The 24,780-nt window shown below is 43.3% G+C and overlaps 1 protein-coding gene across 1 annotated transcript in view; it reads right to left on the bottom strand.

Moving 5' to 3' along the window:
• The window catches only part of TRPM7 (transient receptor potential cation channel subfamily M member 7), a 250,871-nt gene extending 231,726 nt beyond the window's left edge, over positions 1 to 19,145 (bottom strand). Inside the window, exons 1-4 of the mRNA XM_078771748.1 lie at positions 19,071 to 19,145; positions 3,965 to 4,003; positions 2,928 to 3,132; positions 2,626 to 2,839 (exon numbers count right to left, since the gene is read on the bottom strand). Coding sequence (XP_078627874.1) covers positions 2,626 to 2,791 — 166 coding nt within the window. The 5' untranslated portion in view covers positions 2,792 to 2,839; positions 2,928 to 3,132; positions 3,965 to 4,003; positions 19,071 to 19,145. The remainder of the gene's footprint in view (positions 1 to 2,625; positions 2,840 to 2,927; positions 3,133 to 3,964; positions 4,004 to 19,070) is intronic.
• Between the last annotated feature and the right edge of the window lie 5,635 nt (positions 19,146 to 24,780).

Genomic DNA, 24,780 nt, shown 5'->3' with positions numbered 1-24,780 from the left:
AACATGAAATATACAGGTATTAAATTTGTATGAAATTTGCACTTGGTGTTGCCAAGACATAAATAAAACAAGCATCACATCAACAAATATGCTCACGGCGCTCCGCCACACAATTACCAAATAAATAAATACGAGAAAGTACGGTTTCACCCAAATGCAAATGGATGCGTTGTGGTTCCACTCACTGAAGCAGTTTTAACTATAACGGCACTCAGTAGAGAGCATACCTATGCCAGGTGAACAGTTTACGTTTTGTATCCTGGAGTAGACCAGCAAATCACAATACAGAATCACATTTAATCAAAATCATCCGTCCACAACTTTTTGAGATATCCTGATATTTATCGGTTTTGGCCCTTTCTCGCAATGGTGAAGAATCACCAAAAAAATTTTTACTAGCCAGATCCGGATCTTCACCAAAATTGAATTGATTCTTCCATGTCACACACATAACCTGTCCAAAAGTTTCGTCCAAATCTGTCCATATCTTTTTGAGATATCCTGCTATATGTTGGCTTTATCCCTGTGTCTCAATGGTGAAGAATCACTGAAAAAAAAACAAATTCTCATATCCGAATCCATATTCAGATCTTTCCCAAAATCGAAACAATTCTTCCTCGTCAGACACCCAACCAGTCCACCAAGTTTTGTCCAAATTCGTCCATTATTTTTTGAGATACCCTGCTTTGTATCGTTTTTAGCCGTATCTCCCAATGGTGAAGAATCGTTTTAAAAATTCTAGTAGCCGGATCCGAATCCAGATCTTCACCAAAATGTAATAATTTCGTCCTCGTCACATATGCTGCATCTCTGCCAAATTTCGTCCGAATCCGTCCACAACTTTTTGAGACATCTTGATCACAAACAAACGGACAGACAGGGGTGAAAACATTAGGGGTGTTACAAAATAAATTATACTTCCCCCCCCCCCCCCCCCAGATTGTATTGACCACATGTCCGCGATTTTTGAATTCAAATTTTGTGTGCGTCATCATGACGTGTCACGCACGTTGCCTGCGTGTTGTCTTCGTCATATTTTTTTTTTCGTTTTTTTCAAATTTTATTCCGCAATGGTGTTGGACAGAGCCAAACAGCGCATTGCTTGCGCCGCATTTGGGATGGCTCACCGAATGGTGGCGGACATGATCCGGAATTTCAACGCTCAGTACCGTCACGTTGCCATGTCCGACTTGAAAAATCCAGTTTCCATCGCACAGGTTTCACATGAGTTGTGGATATCTGAAATTTCCGTCAAACGGTGGTGGAATGCTGACTTGAGTGAAGAAAACTTTGGTGATCAAATGAAACAAGTTGTTGGGCGAAAGAGACGACTTTCTGCCCCAGCCATGTGCAATGTCAACTCAAAAACTCGTCAACGGTTTCAAAGAACGCGAAAAATCACAAAGACATTGGCATTGACCCGTTGCATTAATGTGCACCACACCACAGTTTGGAGAGCTTGAAAACGTGAAAAATTCAAGCCTTTCAAACGAGTTCAAGTTCCTTCAATCACAGAAACCAACGTTGAACATCGACAGAATTTCTGAGAGTTTTTGTCTGACTGGCAAAAAGAGGACTGTTTGCATCTTGCACCATCCGATGAATTTTTAGTTTATTCGCTGCGAAAACCGAATTTGCAAAATGACAGAATCTGGGCTCAAAACCATCATGAAGTTTGGGACATTTTGTGTGCTCCACAACAGCGTCACCCAACGTGTTGGATTATTTTTGTGCTTCACATCAAAGGGAATTGTGTTTGACATCAAAGAACAGGGACAATCGTGGGATGGTGCTTATTTTTGTGGTCATGTTTTAAAAGAAGTCGTTTTGCCATTTTTGCAAAAACCTGAAAATCGACAAGGTCGTTTCAATCAAGTGACTTTCCTGCACGACCTTGTGGGATGCATGAAGGCGAATGCAACCCATGACTTTCTTGACGAAGAAAAACTTGATTTCTTTCGCAAAGATGGATTCGGAAGATGGCCAAGAAACTCTCCAGATTTGAACCCTGCGGAGAATGTTGGCGCCATTGTGAAACAGCGTGCAGAAGAAATCCTCGATTCATTACCAGACAACGAGAAATTTAAACGTGAGACACTTGTCCGGGTTTTGACACAAGTTCTGAACCAAACAGCTACTGAAACAGAAATGTTCGTGTCTTTGCTGAGATATTTTAAAAGTCGACTTCAAATGGTTTCTGAAGCTAATGGTGGACATATTGACGCGTATTAAACGTGAGTTTTTTATTTTTGAATGAAATAAAGCCTTTGGTTGGATTTTCATCCGATTGAAACTTCATTTCATCTTTGGGGGAAAAAGTATCATTTATTTTGCAACACCCCTTAACCTCCATCCACCTTTGGTGGTGGAGGTAAAAATTACGAACCAAATACTTTTGGAACACCAATCGAGGTTGACGTTTCACAAGCATTGGAACGCCAAACAATTCAACTTAAAATTCGCGGTAGAAAATAAAATGCCAAAATATCAACGATGGAGGAATGGCAAAACTTAAGAAAAAAATTAATAAACAAGTGAACGCAACAATGATAAAACAACAAGACAGTAGACGGGAACACCATAGGCTGAAGAGACATAACGGGCAGGCTGACATTTGGAACATACCCATATTGATGCCACCAGTGAATATCCAGGCTCCAGTTGTAAGAGCAGCTTTGATGAGACCCTTACCAAACACCTGCCTCAGCTTCGGGTGCATTTTAAAATTTTGCAAGCCTCCATGCACCGAGATAAGCAGCTTGGGCAGCTCCATTTGCCACTCCTTCACCATAAGTTGAAGCAGCAGTTCAGGCCGAGTGTCATATGACACACGTACATACTGGGCAGGGAGTACAAGAGCAACGATTTCAAAACAATGCAGATTCCATGTATCTATCACACACCATCTCACATGAAACGGCACTGACCTTGGCCCGGTATGAATGTGCACCACCTTGGAACTCAATGACGCCATAGGCATCAGTTTGAGACTTCACGGTGTGCAGTTCTACAGTCCAGGGCACATCGGACCCTGCATCTGAGATTGGCCCCGCTCCCTCCCAACCTCGACCTGCTGGACTCAGGCCGGCCTGCAGGTCTTCATGCTGCCCGACCAGCCGGCCACAGCGACATCTGGGCAGGCACAGATCAAACTGAAACGGCACTCGACGGTGTGCATACCTCCAGCAGGCTGAACAGTATACATTTTGGATTCCACCGATAGGCCGGATCTGCACCTAAACCTTAACCAAAATCCATTCACCTTTTACTTCTCAACTATCCAACTATTCCACCAAGTTTTATCATAATCCATGAATCACCTTTTGAAAAATAATGTGATATATTGTGTTTGGCTTTATCTCTCAATGGTCAAGAATCACATCAAAATTTTTTAACTTCTCGTATCCGGATCTGGATCTTCACCAAAATCGGATCAATTCGTCCTTATCATACACCCAACCTGTCCACCAAATTTCGTCCGAATCCGTCCACACCTTTTTGAGATATCCTATTCACAAACAAACAAACAGACAGACAGAAGTGAAAACATAACCTCAATCCACCTTCGGTGGTGTACGTAATGATTCACCAGGCTTCCACCATTTTACTAATACATTCCATGTACTGCATATGCAATTTAAACTTGCTCGTTTTCTTAATTTTTCAAAAGAAACTTAATACCTTGGAATTTTGCTAAAATACACAAAAACTAACCACATCTAAATTAATCAAATACACAGCAGATCAGGTATGGATGAAGCTATGGGCTTAATTAAGACTGGAAAATTGGATAACTTTGGCATCCAAATAATGACAACACCTCAAGAAGGCTCCTTGTTAAAAGTAATTATCACTATTTGTACCTGGGATATTTTTTTAATTCTCACAAAAAAACATTTATAACGTGAATATTTTTGGAAACAGAAATGGAATTTTGAATGAAGGTAAAACAATACGAACACACCTGATGAGTTGCTGGCATATCTGACACCCTGGAAGGCATCTGGAAGAAAAGCACCATTATCATTTCACCCGTCTTATTCCTGGCAGCAAAAACAATTTACTAACCGGCGGTGCAATATTTCTACTACCTAATTATCATGGCGATACAGTAACAAGATATACAGTAGCTAAAGTTAGACCGACCGTTTTAAAATAGAAGCTAGATTGATGGCACAAAGAATGCTTTTGGATTTTGATATCCTTCTTTGTTGTGCACATGTCAAAAAAAAATCATTTTGGATCAGGTATGCAAAATCTTTGCAACAAATTTGAGAAAAACCTGCTCCTTCTATCATTTATTCACCTTCCTCATGTGGAATCTAGTTGGATTATGAATGGTGGAAGAGGGGCAGAGGGGAAGAGGAATCAGAGGGGACAGAGGGATCAGAGGGGCAGAGGGATCAGAGGGGCAGAGGGATCAGAGGGGCAGAGGGATCAGAGGGGCAGAGGGATCAGAGGGGCAGAGGGATCAGAGGGATCAGAGAGGGCAGAGGGATCAGAGCAGCAGAGGGATCAGAGGGGGCAGAGAGGGGCAGAGGGATCAGAGGGGGCAGAGGGATCAGAGGGGGCAGAGGGATCAGAGGGGGCAGAGGAGTACAAATAAACATTTTTTTTATAAGGGTCAAAAGTAAAGGTAGGAAACCTGGGGAGGAGGAAAAAGAACATTTCTAAGGTTAGGAGAATAAAGGATTGTGTGGGTGGGAGGAGGGAGGTAGTGGATGTACAGTGCATTCAGAAAGTATTCAGACCCCTTCACTTTTTTCACATTTTGTTATGTTGCAGCCTGATGCTGAAATCGTTTAAATTCATTTTTTCCCTCATCTCGCTTGGAGTTTGCAAAAAAGCACATAAAGGACTCTCAGACTGTGAGAAACAAGATTCTGTGGGCTTTCATGTGTCTTTCACTGAGGAGAGGCTTCCGTCTGGCCACTCTATCATAAAGCCCAGATCGGTGGAGTGTTGCAGTGATGGTTGTCCTTCTGGAAGTTTCTCCCATCTCCACACAGGATCTCTGGAGCTCAGCCAGAGTGACCATCGGGTTCTTGGTCACCTCTCTTACCAAGGCCCTTCTCCCCCGATTGCTCAGTTTGGCCAGGCGGCCAGCTCTAGGAAGAGTCCTGGTTGTTCCAAAGTTCTTCCATTTAAGAATTATGGAGGCCACTGTGCTCTTGGGAACCTTCAATGCAGCAGAAATTTTTTTGTAGGCTTCCCCAGATCTGTGCCTCAACACAATCCTGTCTCTGAGCTCTGCAGGCAGTTCCTTCGACCTCAAGGCTTGGTTTTTGCTCTGATATGCATTGTCAGCTGTGAGACCTTATATAGACAGGTGTGTGCCTTTCCAAATCATGTCCAATCAATTGAATTTACCACAGGTGGACTCCAATCAAGGTGCAGAAACATCTCAAAGATGATCAAGAGAAATGGGAGGTACCTGAGCTAAATTTCAAGTGTCATAGCAAAGGGTCTGAATACTTATGTAAATGTGATATTTCAGTTTTTTCTTTTTAATAAATTTGCAAAACATTCTAAAATCCTGTTTTCTCTTTGTCATTATGGGGTATTGAGTGCAGATTGATGAGGGAAAAAATGAATTTAAACGATTTCAGAATAAGGCTGCAACATAACAAAATGTGAAAAAAGTGAAGGGGTCTGAATACTTTCTGAATGCACTGTATGTAACATGGATATACATTATCTTGCATGTAACATGGTCAAACAAACATATCACGTGAGGGACGAATGACCAATAGACCATTAATGGCTGTAGCTCATCTTTTGGTAGAAAGAAAGAAAAGAAAAAAAAATCTTAACGTGGAAAAAAAAAAAAAAACATTTTCCCCAACAACCTCCACACTTTTTGATGGAAAACTCAACCTTTCCATGTTTGTCCTAGATACAAGTAGTTTGACTATAAAATGTCATCTGGTGCTTCACAGGCAAGGCATTACGTCTAAGTGTGCCATCTTTCACAAGGACATCAAGACAGGTGTCCTGTCTGCAAGCATTTACTTGTGGAGGTGAAAGAACTGAGGGTACCATTCATAAAGGGTAGGTCATTGTATGCTTTTACCGATAGGTAGGCCTTGCGGTCCCTTTGTCAAATAACCAAATTTCTGACATGACGTGACCCAGTGAGATGGGCACCACTGGGTCTATTTCCCCCGGATATCAGCGCCAATATGGTGCCCCATTGATATTCAAAGTCAAGAGCAGATCAGAGTTTCGACTTAAAGTTCCTTTCTTTGGTCAAACGAGCCATTTCAATTATTATGTGATTGAGGTAATTTTTCTGAATGGAAAGAATCGGAATCTTAACTGCGTTGTCTGTGAATGGGCCTGAATCTGCTGTTGCTGGTGCAACAAATTACATATAAAGACTGGGAATTGATAGAAGATATTTGTACCCTCGCCAGAGGAGAGGCAAGAGGTACCCTCGCCAGCAAGACAAATTGATAGACCCTCGCCAGAGGAGAGGGTATTGCATTTGAGTCCGTTTGTTACTTGACGGAAAAGATTCCGGCAAGTATGTTGGTTGGTTGGTTTGTCTGTCTGTCTGTCTGTCTGTTTGTCTGTGCGCAGCACAACGTCTACATCGTTGCACCTAGAATCGCCATACTTCACACACATATTTGTCTTGCCCTGGAATAGACTGTGACCAATTTTTAACTCTCTCGGCCCAAGGCCTCCATTATGACGTCATAATTCGATAATTTGACAATTACAAAACTTCATCCAATCAAGATGCAATTTCTTGAGCGTCATGTCGGCATAAACTGGTTGAGAAAAAAAAATAATGATGACGTCATCGGTCAGGTGGTTCGGCCGCCATCTTGGAAAAACTGAAAAACTTTGCACATCTACATCTCCGAAAGTGCTGAATAGAAAAAATTGAGACATGGCTCAATGCAAAGAACTCTCCATGGGGAATAAAATATGTTAATGATGACGTCATCCGTCACGTGGTTCGGCCGCCATCTTGGAAAAACCGAAAAACGTTGCACCTCCATATCTCCGAAAGTGCTGAATATAAAAAATTGAGACATAGCTCATTGCAAAGAACTCTCCATGGGAAATAAAATATGTTAATGATGACGTCATCCGTCACGTGGTTCTGCCGCCATCTTGGAAAAACCGAAAAACTTTGCACCTCCATATCTACGAAAGTGCTGAATAGAATTTTTTTTATATATGGCTCCTTGTAAAGAACTCTCCATGGAGAATAAAATATGTTAATGATGATGATGTCATCGGTCACGTGGTTCGGCCGCCATCTTGGGAAAACCAAAAAACTTTGCACCTCGATATCTCCGAAAGTCCTGAATAGAAAAAGTCCAGACATGCCTCATTGTAAAGAACTCTCCATGGGGAATAAAATATGTTAATGATGACGTCATCAGTGACGTGGTTCGGCCGCCATCTTGGAAAAACCGAAAAACTTTGCACCTCTATGTCTCCGAAAGTGCTGAATAGAAAAAATTGAGACATGGCTCATTGTAAAGAACTCTCCATGGGGAAAAAAATATGTTACTGATTACGTCATCGGTCACGTGGTTCGGCCGCCATATTTGTCCAAAATGGCCGATAAAAAAGTACATTCCGGCAAGTCCTCGTTCTCTGACCGATTTTTCATTAATTTGTTTGTCTGCTTGTCTGTCTGTCTGTTTGTCCGCACAGAATAAATATGATTTTCTCTGCAACCGTTGGTCCGATTGACAGGAATATTTTCACCATAGGTGCAACTCCACCTGTATAATTTTTAATGATAATTATGACGTCATAGGTCACGTGGTTCAGCCGCCATCTTGGAAAAATCGAACAACTTTGTACCTCTATGTCTCGGAAAGCGCTGAATAGAAAAAAATTGAGACATGGCTCATTGTAAAGAACTCTCCATGGGGAATAAAATATGTCAATGATGATATCATAGGTGCCTCCATTATGACGTCACAATTCGACAAGTACAAAACTTCATCCGATCAAGATGACATTTATTGAGCATAATCTTGGAATAAATTAGTTTAGAAAACAAATAATGATGATGTCATCGGTTGCGTGGTTCGGCCGCCATATTTGTCCAAAATGGCCGAAAAAAAAGTACATTCCGGTAAGTCCTCTGTCTCTGACCGATTTTTCATTTGTTTGTCTGTTTGTCTGTCTGTTTGCTTGTCCACACAGAATAAATATGATTTTCTCTGCAACGGTTGGTCTGATTGACAGGAATATTTTCACCATAGGTGCAACTCCACCTGTATAATTTTTTAATGATAATTATGACGTCATCGGTCACGTGGTTCGACCGCCATCTTGGAAGAATCGAACAACTTTGTACCTCTATATCTCGGAAAGCGCTGAATAGAAAAAAATTGAGACATGGCTCATTGTAAAGAACTCTCCATGGGGAATAAGTTATGTTAATGATGATGTCATAGGTGCCTCCTTTATGACGTCATAATTCGACAAGTACAAAACTTCATCCAAACAAGATTCAATTTATTAAGCGCCATGTCGGCATAAACTGGTGGAGAAAAAAAAAAAAAATGATGATGTCATCGGTCACGTGGTTCGGCCGCCATCGTGGAAAAACCCAAAAACATTGCACCTCTATATCTCCGAAAGCGCTGAATAGAAAAAATTGAGACATGGCTCATTGTAAAGAACTCTCCATGTGGAACAAAATATGTTTATGATGTCATAGGTGCCTCCATTATGACGTCATAATTCGACAAGTACAAAACTTCATCCGATCAAGATGAAATTTCCTGAGCATAATGTGGGAATAAATTAGTTTATAAAAAAATTAAAGAATGATGACGTCATTGGTCACGTGGTTCGGCCGCCATATTTGTTTTAACAAAAAAAGCCTTAAAAGCCACTGAAAATACATCCTGGCGAGGGTTTGCAATCTCTGATTGCTCTTTTTCTTGATACGTATGTAAAGGGGAAAGAAGGAGAAAGGTTTGGCATTGTGAGTAAATTACTTGCAGGTTGATAAGCAGTAATTGTTACTACCACAAAGAGAATCTTGTTGAAAAAACAAGTAATTGGTGCATTATTGATCATGGTGACTTAAGGTCAACTATCAATAGAACAATAGATGACAGTGTTACAAATTGCAGATATGAAGAGCGTGATTGTTCTTCACGATGTTTTGGTCATGTGTTGAGGAAGGATGAAAGTGACTGGTTGAGAAGAGTGATGGAAATGAATGTAGAAGGAAGTAGAGGACGGGGAAGACTGATAAAGACTTGGCGAACGGTAGTGGAAGAAGAAATGCGGGCAGGGGGGGTTAACAAGGGGAGATGCATAAAATAGGGCAAAATGGAGAAGATCGTCATGGGGCCCGCAATATCCCCCGCTCTAGCAGGGAAAATGGCCTTAAAATGCCTGTTGTTGTTTGTTGTTGATTGTCCTTCATGACACAACAGTTTTGTTTGGGGTTCAAGGTGAGCACCACACGGAAATGATTTTTTAACTTTTTGAGAATTTAAAGACAAAGGCTTCAGGCTCGAACCCAAAAAAGGCTTTGGCGACTAGGTCAGTTGATCACGCCCGGAAGTGTTGAAGCAATTCAAACTGCAATTTGGTAAATCAACAAGAAAGGTCAATCAACAATGTTTTACATGAAACGTAAATCTCCAAAGAATCTAGAATTAATATTCGACAAACACATTGTGGGTTTGAACACCTTTCAGATTATAAATAGTTTCTAAAAGGTTGGATATTACAGTATATTCTGATGTACCATACTCTGTTACGGAGCATCGGTGCTGCCGAAGCAGTTTCTTGGCAAGGGATATCCTGGGTGGTTTGCCCTTGCCTTCTCAGCGGTAGTTCGGGCAGCAATTTGTAATTTGTTCATGGCACCGGCGATAGCGTGCCTACTATTTGTGAAAGACACCGTGAGATCTTTAACCTCCATCAACTCGTACTGGCAGTCGGCACGCCCATTTAACGTCAACCCAAGGGCCTAGAGAGACACCTGATGAATCACCACTGCCTGCGAAACACCGTGATGACACTTTACAGCTGAGTCAGGATTCAAATCCAGGATAGACAGCGTAGAGGCGAGTATGCATACCTCTTGGCCACCCTGCCAGCCATATATAGTATATACCAAAACTTAAATATATAGAAATACACAAATGAGTTACGTTGTAATTTTAGATGACAGTGCAACAGACCTGGGGTGTGTGGTGGAATGAGTAATCCACCCTTGGACCACTCCAATGAGTTCATAGCAAGACATGACTTTCAGAATGATGTATCAATGTTAAACTAGGCCTTGTGTGGATGTTTGCTGTGACTCAGTTCTGCTCGCATGGGCAATTTTAACCTGCCATTGCTAACACAAAATCTAATTGAAATGGTCTTTTAACCATAATTTTCAGCACTTAGACGAAAGAGTGGCAAATTATAAATGGTTAACCATAATTGTTCCGTTCCTGAATGCAAATCAGACTCAAGAATATAGGAACACGAGACATATCCGTGGAAGAGAGGCATCGCGTTCCTATCATTTTCTGTTAACACAGAAAATGATAGGAACGCTCAGATATGATAATGATATGATAGGAACTTCCTCTCTCGTCCTAGTCAACGTGTGGCCCTGAATGGGTTTCTCTCATCTCCTCTTCCTGTTCAGGCTGGAGTTCCCCAAGGCAGTGATCTGGGCCCTGTGCTTTTTCTGGTCTTCATCAATGATCTCTCTGACTCTCTTGAAAATCCTCTATCTCTTTGCTGATGACTCCACTCTCTGCCGCTCCATTCCTCATCACTCAGATCGGCAGTCTGCAGCCTCCTCACTCTCTGCAGACCTGGACAAAATCACAGACTGGGCAAACAAGTGGAACATGTCTTTCAATCCTGACAAATCTCACACTCTTATGATGTCTCTCCGAAAAGACCGACTGGACAACCCTCCCATCTACTTTCTGAATAATCCTCTCCAAGAAGTTCTGTCACTCAAGCTTTTGGGTCTCACTATCTGCCATGATCTTTCCTGGGAAAACCACATTTCTAAGCTGGCCTCCAAAGCCAGTCGCCGACTGGGCATCCTCCGTCGTGCGAAGTCCTTCCTTGGCACACCTGAGCTCCTCACCACATACAAGGCTTTCATCCACAGCTCAATGGAATACTGCTCTCCCCTCTGGGCTGGTGCTCCTGCCTCACACCTAGCACGTCTTCACGCTGTTGAAACCAAAGCGTTCAGAATCATTGGAATCTCCCGCGATGACGCTATCTCCGAGGGCCTTTCACTTACTCACCGCAGGCAGGTTGGTGGTCTTTCCGTCTTCTACTGACTCCTCTCCGCCTTGCTCCCCCAGCTCTCTCTCAGGGCTCTGTCCCCCAAATATTCCTGCAGGTCGCACAAGATCTGCCTGCAACCCTCTTATGGTTAAACTGCCAAAATCAAGACTCTCTGCTCACCTTCACTCCTTCATTCCTCTTTTCTCCCGCCTCTGGAACAAACTCCCTCACTCTCTTCAATCCCACTCCTCCCTCCAGGTCTTTAAAACGGCTGTTCACCACCATCTCTTATCTTCCCCAATCCAAAACTTTGATCTTTTCTACCCCCACTAATTTCACCCCAAATCCACTTTTTTGAGGTGATTTTTGTCTTCTTTCCTGGAAGTCCTTGGTGTCCTTGTGTTTTATACCTATCCTGCCTCCCCCCAGGCCCTCTCCCTCCCACACATCTCCCGATGTCCCTGCTCTAGATCACGGCGAGGTCACGTCTTTTCGAAGCTGTTCCATGCGCTCACGCTTTCGAAGCTAAGTAATCTTTCACAATTGTGTTTTTGTCGAGACTGTATCTATCTTTTGGTGTGTGTACCTATAGCGTATCTTAAGGAAAATTTTCGGTGCTAATTTTTCCGTACATGTATACACAATCGTCGGTCAATGCGTATCGAGTATTCTGAGACCTAGTACTCGTAGGCTTAGGCTACCGTACCGTCTCCGACCTTGTGGTTTTGTTTTTCTCTCAGCGGTTCGTCGAATGCGCTGCAATTATTTTCGTTCTCTGTTTCGTCCCAGTCGTTCACCCCATACCTCCTTGTTTAATATCTCTACTCAAAAAAAAAAAAAAAAACCCAAAAAATATTTCCTTCTCAGGTCTTATTTGTTTATTTGTTGTTCTTATTTGTTCATTCGTTCTTCGTTCACGTTGTTCGCGATCACGTGGTTAGAAATGTATAATCTCTCCCCTGAACAACTATTTTCTCTCATATATTATAACAACTTTTTCTTCTTCTCCTACAAAAGGATGCTTTCGTCTTGCTCACCAAATCTATTCATTCCAAAAAATAATAATAATACCATCTCCTACAGTTCCTCTTTTCTACATTCCCTAAACTCTCCAGAACACCACCCCTCCTTCAGCGTCCTCAAACGTATTTTTGATTCGAAGGTCTCAAACTCATTTTGCAAAAAATGTTTGTTTCCCATGAATCGTACACTTTTCAAAATCCAATCTCACCCCTCCCCTCCAAATCTTCCCCATCCCCCCTTCCCTCCAAAACTTCCCCATCCCCCCTCCCCTCCAAAACTTCCCCATCACCCCTCCCCTCCAAATCCTCCCCATCACCCATCCCTTTCAAATCTCCCCCCTTGCCCCTTCCCTCCCCTCCCTCCTAAACTCCCCCCACACCCCTCCCCTCCGAGACTCTCCCTCACTCCTCCCCTCCTAGACTCCCCTCTCACCCCTCCTCCTCAAAGCATCCTCCCTGCTTCTTCCCCCTTCCAACTTTCACCTTCATCTCCCCCAACCTTCTGCCTCGCTCTTCCCCCCTCCTCAAATAACACCTCACTGTGCATCACCCAATCTCCATCAAACCTTTTGTCTGCCCCATTCTTCCCTTTCTCCAAGCTATTCTGAAATATCTGACACACCTTCAACAGCTCTCCCTACCTCTTCCACATCTTACCCTACCCCCCCCCCCCCCTGTTCTGTACCCGATGTTCCCCCTTCCTCTTCATTAACGGTATGGACCTCAAATATCCGGGGCCTTCGCTCAAACTTGACTGATCTCTCCATACAGGTTGCTTCTGACAAACCAGATGTGATCTGCTTAACATAAACTTTCCTCATTCATGATGTCTCTGATGCCTTGGTATCTCTCCCAGGTTACTCCCTCCTCCGGTATGATAGACCTGAGCCTCGTCCTGGAGGTGGGGTTGCTATCTTTATAAAAAACTCTCTTCCTCACTCGCCCTCCACTGCCCTCTCTCCACCTCACCCCCAGGAATACCTTTGGCTACGGCTTCCCCTTCGCTCCCACCTTTTGTTCATATGTGTGTTGTCCCGTCCACCAAACAGTGATGACTCCATCTACATCTCGCTGTCTGATAATATGGACCAACTTCTATCTACCCATCCCAACTCTCTCTTCCTCATGTGTGGTGATTTCAATCGTCACCATGCCAGTTGGCTGGGTGTGGGTACCTCTCTCACCAGCCATGGCTCTTCAGCAAAGGACTTCTGCGACTCACTGTGACTGACACAATCTGTCAATTTCCCGACCCGGATCTCAGTCAACAGAGCATCTTCTCTTCTGGACTTGGTTATGACTAACTTCCCTGAAAATGTCTGCTGCTCTTCTTCTGCTCCAATCGGCTCATCTGATCATGTGCTTGTTAAAGTGGACATCTCTCTGACCATTCTCAGAGAGCCTCCTCAGCATCAACGAGTCTGGCATTTCACTCAGGCCAACTGGCACGGTCTTCAAGCAGCCATCAATCATCTGGACTGGTCTCCCATCTCTACCGCCTCTGACATCAACTCATCCTGGGAATTCTTTCAAAGTAAATTGCTCTCTCTCATGCACAGATTTATCCCATCTCGTCTTCAGTTGTCATACCCTTCCTCCCGTCCATGGTACACGGAATCTTGTGGTGAGGCTGTTGCCCTGAAACAACTTGCTTTCGTCTCCTGGAAAGCAAATCCAACGGAAGGAAATCTCATTTCCTTTCACAAAGCCCGAAACAAGTGTGTGTCCACCCTCAGGAGAGCCAGGAAACAATATCTCACCGTTCTCAAGACCGAACTCTCTTATCTGTCTCCCTCTTCCAAATCCTGGTGGCGTCTGGTCAAATCTGTTTCTGGTGTTTGTTCCCCGTCCATCCCCTCCCTCACCTCAAACGGCTTAACGGCTGACTCCGCACGTGAAAAAGCTGAATGCCTCAACTCTGTGTTTGCCTCTAAATCTTGTGTCCCAAACCCATCCCTCTCTGTACCCACCGTACCCAGTCGTACCCAGCTGCTCCTGGACTCTGTGTCCTTTCCTCCTGACAAGGTGGAAAAGTTTCTGTCAACCCTCGACTCTGATTCTGCAACTGGTCCTGACGGCATCAGCCCACGGGTCCTAAAATCATGTTCTTCCGCTCTTTCACTCCCTCTTTCTGTTCTCTTCACTCTCTCTTTTGCTCAAGGTCATCTGCCATCTGCTTGGAAATCAGCCAACATCACCGCTTTGCACAAAAAAGGTGCAAAAACAGATCCTAGCAACTACAGACCAATCAGCCTTCTCCCAATTATCAGCAAAGTCATGGAATCCATCATTGCTTCAGATATGAAATCTTTCCTCTTCTCCAATGGCTTGATCTCTGATCATCAATTTGGTTTCAGACCTGGTCACTCTACTCTGGACATGCTGCTTCTGCTTTCTCAACAATGGATGGAGGTCCTCAACGCCAAACAGGAAATTAGAGCTGTCTCCCTTGACATTTCACGTGCCTTCGATACGGTCTGGCACCCTGCTCTGCTCACCAAACTCTCCTCCTTTGGTATCCATGGAAATCTCCACGCATGGCTGGCGGACTTCCTCTCTGGTCGTAGTCAACGTGTGGCCCTGAATGGGTTTCTCTCATCTCCTCTTCCTGTTCAGGCTGGAGTTCCCCAAGGTAGTGTTCTGGGCCCTGTGCTTTTTCTGGTCTTCATCAATGATCTCTCTGACTCTCTTGAAAATCCTCTCTATCTCTTTGCTGACGACTCTACTCTCTGTCGCTCCATTCCTCATCCCTCAGATCGGCAGTCTGCAGCCTCCTCACTCTCTGCAGACCTGGACAAAATCACAGACTGGGCAAACAAATGGAACATGTCTTTCAATCCTGATAAATCTCACACTCTTATGATGTCTCTCCGAAAAGACCGACTGGACAACCCTCCCATCCACTTTCTGAATAATCCTCTCCAAGAAATTCTGTCACTCAAGCTTTTGGGTCTCACTATTTGCCATGATCTTTCCTGGGAAAACCACATTTCAAATCTGGCCTCCAAAGCCAGTCGCCGACTGGGCATCCTCCGTCGTGCGAAGTCTTTCCTTGGCACACCTGAGCTCCTCACCACATACAAGGCTTTCATCCACAGCTCTATGGAATACTGCTCTCCCCTCTGGTCTGGTGCTCCTGCCTCACACCTAGCTCGTCTTCACGCTGTTGAAACCAAAGCGTTCAGAATCATTGGAATCTCCCGCGATGAAGCTAACTCCAAGGGCCGCAGGCAGGTTGGTGGTCTTTCTCACCGCAGGCAGGTTGGTGGTCTTTCCGTCTTCTACCGACTCCTCTCTGGCCTTGCCCCCCCAGCTCTCTCTGGGCTCTGTCCCCCAAATATTCCTACAGGTCGCACAAGATCTGCCTGCAACCCTCTTATGGTTAAACTGCCAAAATCAAGACTTTCTGCTCACCTTCACTCCTTCATTCCTCTTTTCTCCCGCCTCTGGAACAAACTCCCTCACTCTCTTCAATCCCACACCACCCTCCAAGTCTTTAAAACAGCTGTTCACCACCATCTCTTATCCTCTCCCATCCAAAACCTTGATCTTTTCTACCCCCGCTAATTTCGGTCCCCTTGTGTTTTATACCTCTCCCCCCCCCCCCCCCCCCTTCTCCCCCCAAGCCCTCTCCCTCCCACACTTCTCCCTGCTCTCAAATGTTGTGGTTGTGTGCTTCCCCTTCTCTCCCCATCTTATCTTCCGCTCCCTCTTTTTGTATATTTTGTTTGTCTGGTTGATTTGTTTGTGAAATAAATGTTAGCTCTTTCACGAGCCTCGATTCAGTATACAAAAAAAAAAAAAAAAAAAAAAAAATCTCAAATGTTGTGTTTGTGTGCTTCCTCCCCTTCTCTTCCCATCTTGTCGACCGCTCCCCTTTTTATATACTTTGTTTGCTTGTTTGTTTGATTTGTTTGTTTGATAAATGTTAGCTCTTTCACGAGCCTCGACTCTGTATACAAAAAAAAAGAAAAAGAAAAAAAAAAGGTGGCCGTGGTTAACCCGAGGATGCATGGCTTGAGGGCATTCTACGGGCATCTGGATCCATTGGGTTAAAAAGTTATAACACACATGAACAGACACTTCTCCTTTCACCTGATAGATGCAGTAATCTAGTACAATCTATCTTGTGGCCCCAGAACCAAACAAAACCCAAAAAAATTTATAACCGTAATCACAGCCATTACATTGCAACCCTCCTCCACTGCAAATATGATGAATAGTAAATAACATTATTTCAAATTTACCCTGTGCCTCGACAAGCCCCAGATATGACCTTCCCATCGATGTTAAGAGAGACGATTGGGGAGAACGCCCATCTACAGACCAACGGTCTTTCACAGGTCCATATCGTTGAGTTTTTGCAAATATGGACAGTACGATATCAGCGTTTTGGATGAGTTGATCAGGAAGTTCTCCAACTGTTTCATTGTGAAGATGCACAACCCCTTCTGGCAGGAATGTTTACATGTATTTTTGGCTTCTTTAAAAGTTTTTCTTTTAAGTCGTTTCCTACTACAATCCTTATCTGGCAGGCATGAAATGTGTCCATGTTGCCCCAATTGTCTTTGCTACTTGGGGTTTCTGTACATGCGTGCCAAGCAATCTAGGGCGAATTAGATCATTTCAAAAGTGCCGTATTAGAACATTAAATGCGTCGAATACATTGATAAACTCGCCCAGTGAACCTTCTTTACCGAGTTCTCATTTCAAGTACATTGGTTCAATCATCTAAGATGAGAGCAGATCCAAGCTAAAGAAACAATTTCCAATCTCAGCCTCGCAAAATACGCTTTCAAGATGAAAAAGTTATTCTGACTTGTAACGTTGACCCATCTTTGAAGAGTTAAAAAGTGTTTTACCTGGAGTTTAGCTTTCAGCTGCACAAAAACTGATGCAATACACAAAACAAGTGTTCAAGGGGTTAAAAGCTTTTGAAACTTGGATATCGAGAAGAAGTTTAGTTGGGTAGATAAGTTTCAAAAAGAAAAGTTTTCAAAACATAGAAAAGAAAATGGCAGAAGTCTGATTAGTACTCCCCGGAGTAAGCAGAAGCAGTGATTAGGCCATTGTCTGCATGGTGATGGTCTAATTAGAAAGGTGTTTGAAGGCAGGTTTGTAGGAAGATGTGGGAGAGGCCAGAAGATTAGATCATTTCTTAGTTGGTGAACAAATGGAGAACTTCACTGCAGCGTAAAGCAGAGAATGTCAAACAGAGAAAGAGTCATGAAGGTGCTGGCACCCAAATGAGTTCCTTGTATTGTTTCATCATTGCACCTGCTTTTACCAGAGCACCAATGAAAAAGGAGGGAGTGCAAGAGAGAGAATTGCTTTGCAATACATAACCCTGACTGATGATATTTTACAACTTCAAAAAGGTCATAACTTGGAAAAGTTGACTAACACCCTGAAACTCAAACGTGTTCTGTGATATATCGTAATAAAGCCATGTACCAAGTTTCAGTTGAATATGTTAAAGGATAATGCAAAAAAAAAGTCTGAAAAACAACAGATGGGATGGACAGACAGCAAAACTATAGTCTCCTCTGGTGAAACCGGTAAGTGACTAACACCAACATGACTCGATATCAATGTGAGGCTATGAAATGCGTACATTGATCAAAATCTTTCCTCCGATTAAACTTTTTATATGAAGTAAAAAAAATGGATGTTGGTAGCAACACCTACTTCATATGGGTGGGTGGGTTAGGGGTGTATGGTGGTGCAATCAAGTGCAATCAAGTGCAACAAAGTGCAAACTTTGCGAGGGGAGGGGGATGAGGATGGGAATGAAAAAAAAATCAATATATGGCCCCTTAATATAATTTACAAGATGCTTTGGCTGATAAGATCAAAATAACAAGCGTTACGCCTATGTCCCCCGTCTGGGATGTGATGCGAGTTGACAAAGTGGAACACGCAGAAAACATGCTATGATATGATATGATATTTCGCTCACAAGGTTCAGACATACATGGAGGTGGCCATCTTGGAGTTTGACGTGGCGACCCAATTTTCAATAGCGTTCTTCCTTATGCCTAGATACACCCACACCAGAAGGTACTTCGCTTATTTTTCAAGATATGTCGCTCACAAGGTTCAGACATATATATGGTAGCGGCCATCTTGGATTTTGACATGGCGACCCAATTTACAATAGCGGTCTTCTGTATGCCGAGATACACCCACACACCAGATTAGAAGTTGGTACTTCGCTTATTTTTCAAGATATTCATCTCACAAGGTTCAGACATACATGGCGGCGGCCATCTTGGAATTTGACGTGGCGACCCAATTTTCAAAAGCGTTCTTCCTTATGCCTAGATACACCCACACACCAGATTATAAGTTGGTACTTCGCTTATTTTTCAAGACATGCAGGTTCCAAGGTTCAGACATACATGGCATCAGACATACATGACGGCGGCCAACTTGGATTTTGACGTGGGTTGCACCCACACACCAAATTCGAATGCGGTCCTTCGCTTACGCACGCACGCACGCCCGCACGCACGGACGGACGGACGGACGGACACACGGACGGAGGGGAAAGCCATAGTCCGTCCCCCTTTCGCTCCGCTGTGCGACGGGGGACAATGAAAGGAAAGGAAGATAAAAACATTATTTTTTATTACCATTCGAAGGATCTCGATATTTTATAATCATTATGAAGGATCATTGGAATGGCTAAGATGAAAACATTATTTTTATAAACTTGGTAAACATTCACACTTCACAGCTACCAGAACACGTTTGTCTATACAGTCAAGAACAATCCATGATAGGAAGCAAATATACCTGTGAGGATCCTTTGAACTTGGTATGAGGTAACAGCATTCCCTCTTGGAGAAATTCTGTTCAATCCAGGATTTCTGAGACTAGAATGATATTCAGGAACAGAAGTATACTATTAAAACTTTGTTTTCAAGTAAACTCTTCAAAAACAATAATTAAAACAAATCTCGACTAAAAGTAGATACATCCCAGTAGATCGCACCATATATATTATATATATATATATATATATATATATAACGATTCCGAGTCGTGTCCGCTTTCGCAGACTAGTCTAACACAGAATGTAGCAAGTCAGGATCTTTAACTAAATGGGAAATGAAGAAGCAGGCAAACAGCGCTCGAGCAAAAATGACCGACCTAAACCGAGCAACACAATTACTTGCAGGAATCAACAGCCCATTACTGTGCATGTGCAAGATAACCAATAATAATGTAAAAGATTTTACTCTACCATTTAGTTATCATTTGTATGTTGAGCAAACATGTACAACAAAGATACCTAGTTTTAAAACCAAGGCTCATGGAAGAGCTTGTCCACATGTGCTGTACATTATACACTACATGAAGGAGAAAGATATACAAGGATAAAGATATACAGCCCCAATGATCACGAAGAAGAAAACGGAAAACGACAAAAGGAAATATCAGCAGATATTCTCTGACAAATGGGAGAACGACAAAAGAGCAGGAAGACTAAAAAAAGAGCTTGCCAGAACAGGGATTGACAATGAAGGATCATTGGAATGGCGAAGAGCAGGTCAAATTAATTGGGATGGAGAACGAGTCATCATAAATGCCTAAGACCAAGAACACTACACTAATGGCTTAAAGAAGATGGTGGGATTGAACCAATCGGTCGGCCAAATGCAGGTTTTGTGGAGTATAAACAGAAAGTACCAGTCACCTCCTTTTGGGATGTAAAACACTCATGTCGGAACAGCTGTACACAGACATGACAGCGTCTCTAGAGTAATCCACTGGCACATCTGTAAACATTTCAACATTCCGGTCCCAGAACATTAATGGAAACACAAAGCAAATCCGATCCTTGAAAATGAACACATAGTGGTCACGCATGACAAGATGATCTCATTAAGTGTGGGCATTGCAGGCGGAGCATTGCGTCCGGACATAGTGCTCAAACACAAAATGGAAAACACTGCATTGTTGATTGAAGTTCCCAATGAATTTGGACTAAATAGTTCAGAAACCAGGAAAAGAATCGAATACCAGGATCTGAAAAATGAGGTCAAGGGGACTTCGAAATTGAAAAAAGCCGAAATTGTACCAGTGATAGTTGGTGCAAACAGGGATGATCAGGAAAGCCCTAACTGAGTACTTAAAAATCATTCTGGGGAATATCACTACAAACGAGCAACACGTGGAGGCTGTCAAGAGACCTTGGAACAAAGCTATGAGAATGAAGTTTCACAATCTGGTTCATGAATAATGATCCTTTACCGAACTAGAATGGCACTTGGTAGAGCAAATACCTCCGCCAGACTGAACAGTTTATGTTTTGTATCCCACTGATAGGTTAGATGGAGATTCGGAACTGAAGCAAAATCTAATCAGATTGTTCTCGTCACCTAACCAACTCGTCCACCAAGTTTAGTCATAACTCGTCCATAACTTTTTTTAAATATCATGTTATATATCGGTTTTAGCCCGATCTCTCAATGGTGAAGAATCACTTATATAATTAAATAATTCTTCTATCCGAATTCATATTCAGATCTTCACCAAAATCGAATCGATACGTCCTTGTAACGCACCCAATCTGTCCACCAAGTTTCGTCCAAATCCGTCCACAACTTTTTGAGATATCCTGCTATAGATCATTTTTGGCCCTATCTCCCAATGGTGAAGAATCACTTTAAAATCCTACGAGCCAGATCCGGATCTTCACCAAAATCTAATCATTTCTTCCTTGTCTTGTATAAAAATCTAATCAATACATACGCTACATCTCTGCCAAATTTCGTCTGAATCCGTCCACAACTTTTTGAGATATCTTGTTCACAGACAGACAGACAGACGAAAAATCACTCAAAGAGCGACACTTGACAAAAGAGAACAAAGTAGAATGGCGCTCAGTAGGGCAACCTTTTTACCTCACAAATAATTGGTGGTTGAATTATGTGACCCGATATGCAAATAGTCTTCAAATTTTAAGTTAACCAATGAAAATTGACAATTTTAGAAATTTGGCCTATGTTGACCTTTTGGCCAATGTTGACCTCAAAAATAGTTGGCGGTTGGTTTCAGTAAGCTGATATGCAAATCATATTCAAATTTCAAGTCAATCGGATGAAAATTTGTCAATCTCAAGACAAGTGTGCTGATAACACCCTCTCTCTGTTCTCTTCACCCTCTCTTTTGCACAAGGTCAACTGCCATCTGCTTGGAAATCAGCCAACATCACCGCTATGCACAAAAAAGGTGCAAAAACAGATCCTAGCAACTACAGACCAATCAGCCTTCTCCCAATTATCAGCAAAGTCATGGAATCCATCATTGCTTCGGATATGAAATCTTTCCTCTTCTCCAATGGCTTGATCTCTGATCATCAATTTGGTTTCAGACCAGGTCACTCTACTCTGGACATGCTGCTTCTGCTGTCTCAACAATGGATGGAGGTCCTCAATGCCAAACAGGAAATTAGAGCTGTCTCCCTCGACATATCACGTGCCTTCGACACGGTCTGGCACCCCGCTCTGCTCACCAAACTCTCCTCCTTTGGTATCCATGGAAATCTCCACGCATGGCTGGTGGACTTCCTCTCTAGTCGTCGTCAACGTGTGGCCCTGAATGGGTTTCTCTCATCTCCTCTTCCTGTTCAGGCGGGAGTTCCCCAAGGCAGTGTTCTGGGCCCCGTGCTTTTTCTGGTCTTCATCAATGATCTCTCTGACTCTCTTGAAAATCCTCTCTATCTCTTTGCTGATGACTCCACTCTCTGCCGCTCCATTCCTCTTCCCTCAGATCGGCAGTCTGCAGCCTCCTCACAAATCTCACACTCTTACTATGTCTCTCCGAAAAGATCGACTGGACAACCCTCCCATCTACTTTCTCAACAATCCTCTCCAAGAAGTTCTGTCGCTCAAGCTTTTGGGTCTCACTATCTGCCATGATCTTTCTTGGGAAAACTACATTTCCAAGCTGGCCTCCAAAGCCAGTCGCCGACTGGGCATCCTCCGTCGTGCGAAGTCCTTCCTCGGCACAACTGAGCTCCTCACCACATACAAGGCTTTCATCCGCAGCTCAATGGAATACTGTTCTCCCCTATGGGCCGGTGCTCCTGCCTCACACCTAGCTCGGCTTCACGCTGTTGAAACCAAAGCTTTCAGAATTATTGGAATCTCCCGCGATGAAGCTATCTCTGAGGGCCTTTCACTCACTCACCGCAGGCAGGTAGGTGGTCTTTCTGTCTTCTACCGACTCCTCTCCGGCCTTGCACCCCCAGCTCTCTCTGTGCTCTGTCCCCCAAATATTCCTACAGGTCGCACAAGATCTGCCAGCAACCCTCTGATGGTTAAACTGCCGAAATCTCGGCTCTCTGCTCACCTTCACTCTTTCATTCCTCTTTTCTCCCGCCTCTGGAACAAACTCCCTCACTCCCTTCAATCCCACTCCTCCCTCCAGGTCTTTAAAACAGCTGTTCACCACCATCTCTTATCTTCCCCCATCCAAAACCTTGATCTTTTCTACCCTTGCTAATTCACCCCAGATCCACCTTGTTTGAAATTCCAACTTCTTTCCTGGAAGTCCTGGCAGTGTCCATATGTTTTATACCTCTCCCACCACCCCCTTCCCTTGCCCCCCCCCCCCCCAAAGCCCTCGCCCTCTCTCAGATCTCTCGATGTCTCCATGTCTCTCGGTCCCTGCTCTCAAATGTTGTGTTTGTGTCCTTCCCCCTCTCTCCCCATCTTGTCTACCGCTCCCGATGTTATATGTTTTATGTGTCGGTTTGTCTTTCTGTGTGATTAATGTTCGCTCTTTCACGAGCCTCGATCTTGTATACAAAAAAAGAAAAAAAAAGAAAAAAAGAAAGAAAAAAAAACACCGAATAAATGAATTTTTAAAAGCCAACTATCCACATTTTAGTTTCACATTGTCCATCCAAGAAGAGGCATTTCCTATATACATGACGAACACAATTATCCGATGGAGAAACTTTTTATTTTTACTTTATCCAAATCATCATGCACAAGCAAGCACTGCGTTCAGATATAGTCTGCTCAGCAATCAGAGGCTAACAATGAAAGGCCAAAGGAAGAGCTCAAAGTCAAATTTCAACCTGAGAAGGCTCAAAATGAGGCAGCGATCGCACGTGATTGACTGACACGGGAAATTTGTAATCTCGCCGAGGAATGCAAAATCTCCTCGATCAAAAGCAGACTGTACCTTCCACTTTCAGTATTAAGGGTCCACAATAATGTAAACCGAAGGGATAACTTGCTTTATAGTGTGGTATGAGGTGTCATGAAAAACAGCTCCCGTGCGATTTGCGTGCTAAAATTGATTTTTTTGCTTTGTTGGATTGATTTTAGGTCAATTTATTCGAAAATAATGGGGTTCAAATTTTCCGACCCCTGGACCCCCTTTTAAGGGGTGTTTTGTTTCCAGTGACCCCCGGGACTGACCATGCGACTTTCTCCCCTAACAACTGAGAGATTTTATCGATCTCGGGGTCGTTAGAGAGGTTTTCGATGACGCTAAATCCATTTATGATACTTTCGAAGTGACCGGAAGTGGCGATCCCCGACTTCCGGTTAGGTTCCATGCCAAGGTCAAGGTCATTTCGAAGGTAGCGATAAAACCTGGTCATATAGTACCACTCTCTGAGGGTTTTCATGCACGAGAAGACGGCTGAAGCAGTTATTTTTGCGATCAGACTGGCCAGTCACAAATAAATCTACGTTTTAAAGCCATTCTTAGTCAAATTTAGAAAATATTTACCGAAATAGCAAAAGTCTTACAAATGATATAAATGCAGAACTATGTGTGTTTAGCTTGTTTAAAAAACCACCTTTAGAGGCCATTTTTCCCCGCAAGCGGGGGTTGGCCTTTTTCGGGCACCGTGGTTGTTGTTGTTTTTTTGGTCCTCTTTTTGAAGCAATGTTTTACGGCCGGATGCCCTTCCTGACGCCAACCATTTTTGCCGCCTTTAACGACAAACAGGGAATTACCAGTGAACTGGTACTCAATTAGCCGACCTCGGAAGGATGACAGGCTGAGTCAACCCCCCTGGCGTTAATTCAGCAATCGACCGGGATTCGAACCCAGGATCCTAGGATCCTAAGCCGGCACCCTAGCCGCTAGCCCAACACCAGGGTTCAAGATAACACATCCGAGAATCATGCAAACTAAACTACTGGACGGATTATTCGTCAACGTCTTCGCTTTGTATATCATTTCTGACCAAATTTACACAGTTATCGACATAACATTTACATAGAGGAGTGCATGGAAGACCGTTCTTCCAACAACTGCATCTGCCTTTGCAGCTTGATTTACATTTACATTTCGTAAGCTCAATCACAGCTTTTGGGGCAGGGAGGTTGAGACATCCCACCGGAACATATAGACCTTTCTTTACAGTCCATCCATTTTGTTCAATAGAAGGCAAAGTCGGGCAGTTTGTAGTATATGATTTATCCCGCATGGCGATGTAATTTGCGCGATGGATGTGGGGCAATAACACAGCGCG

Source organism: Myxine glutinosa, chromosome 2 (genome assembly GCF_964187855.1).
Source record: "Myxine glutinosa chromosome 2, kmMyxGlut1.1, whole genome shotgun sequence".
Lineage (NCBI taxonomy): Eukaryota > Metazoa > Chordata > Myxini > Myxiniformes > Myxinidae > Myxine > Myxine glutinosa.
Note: the sequence above shows the minus strand (reverse complement) of the source record. Positions and strands in the feature narration are given on the sequence as shown.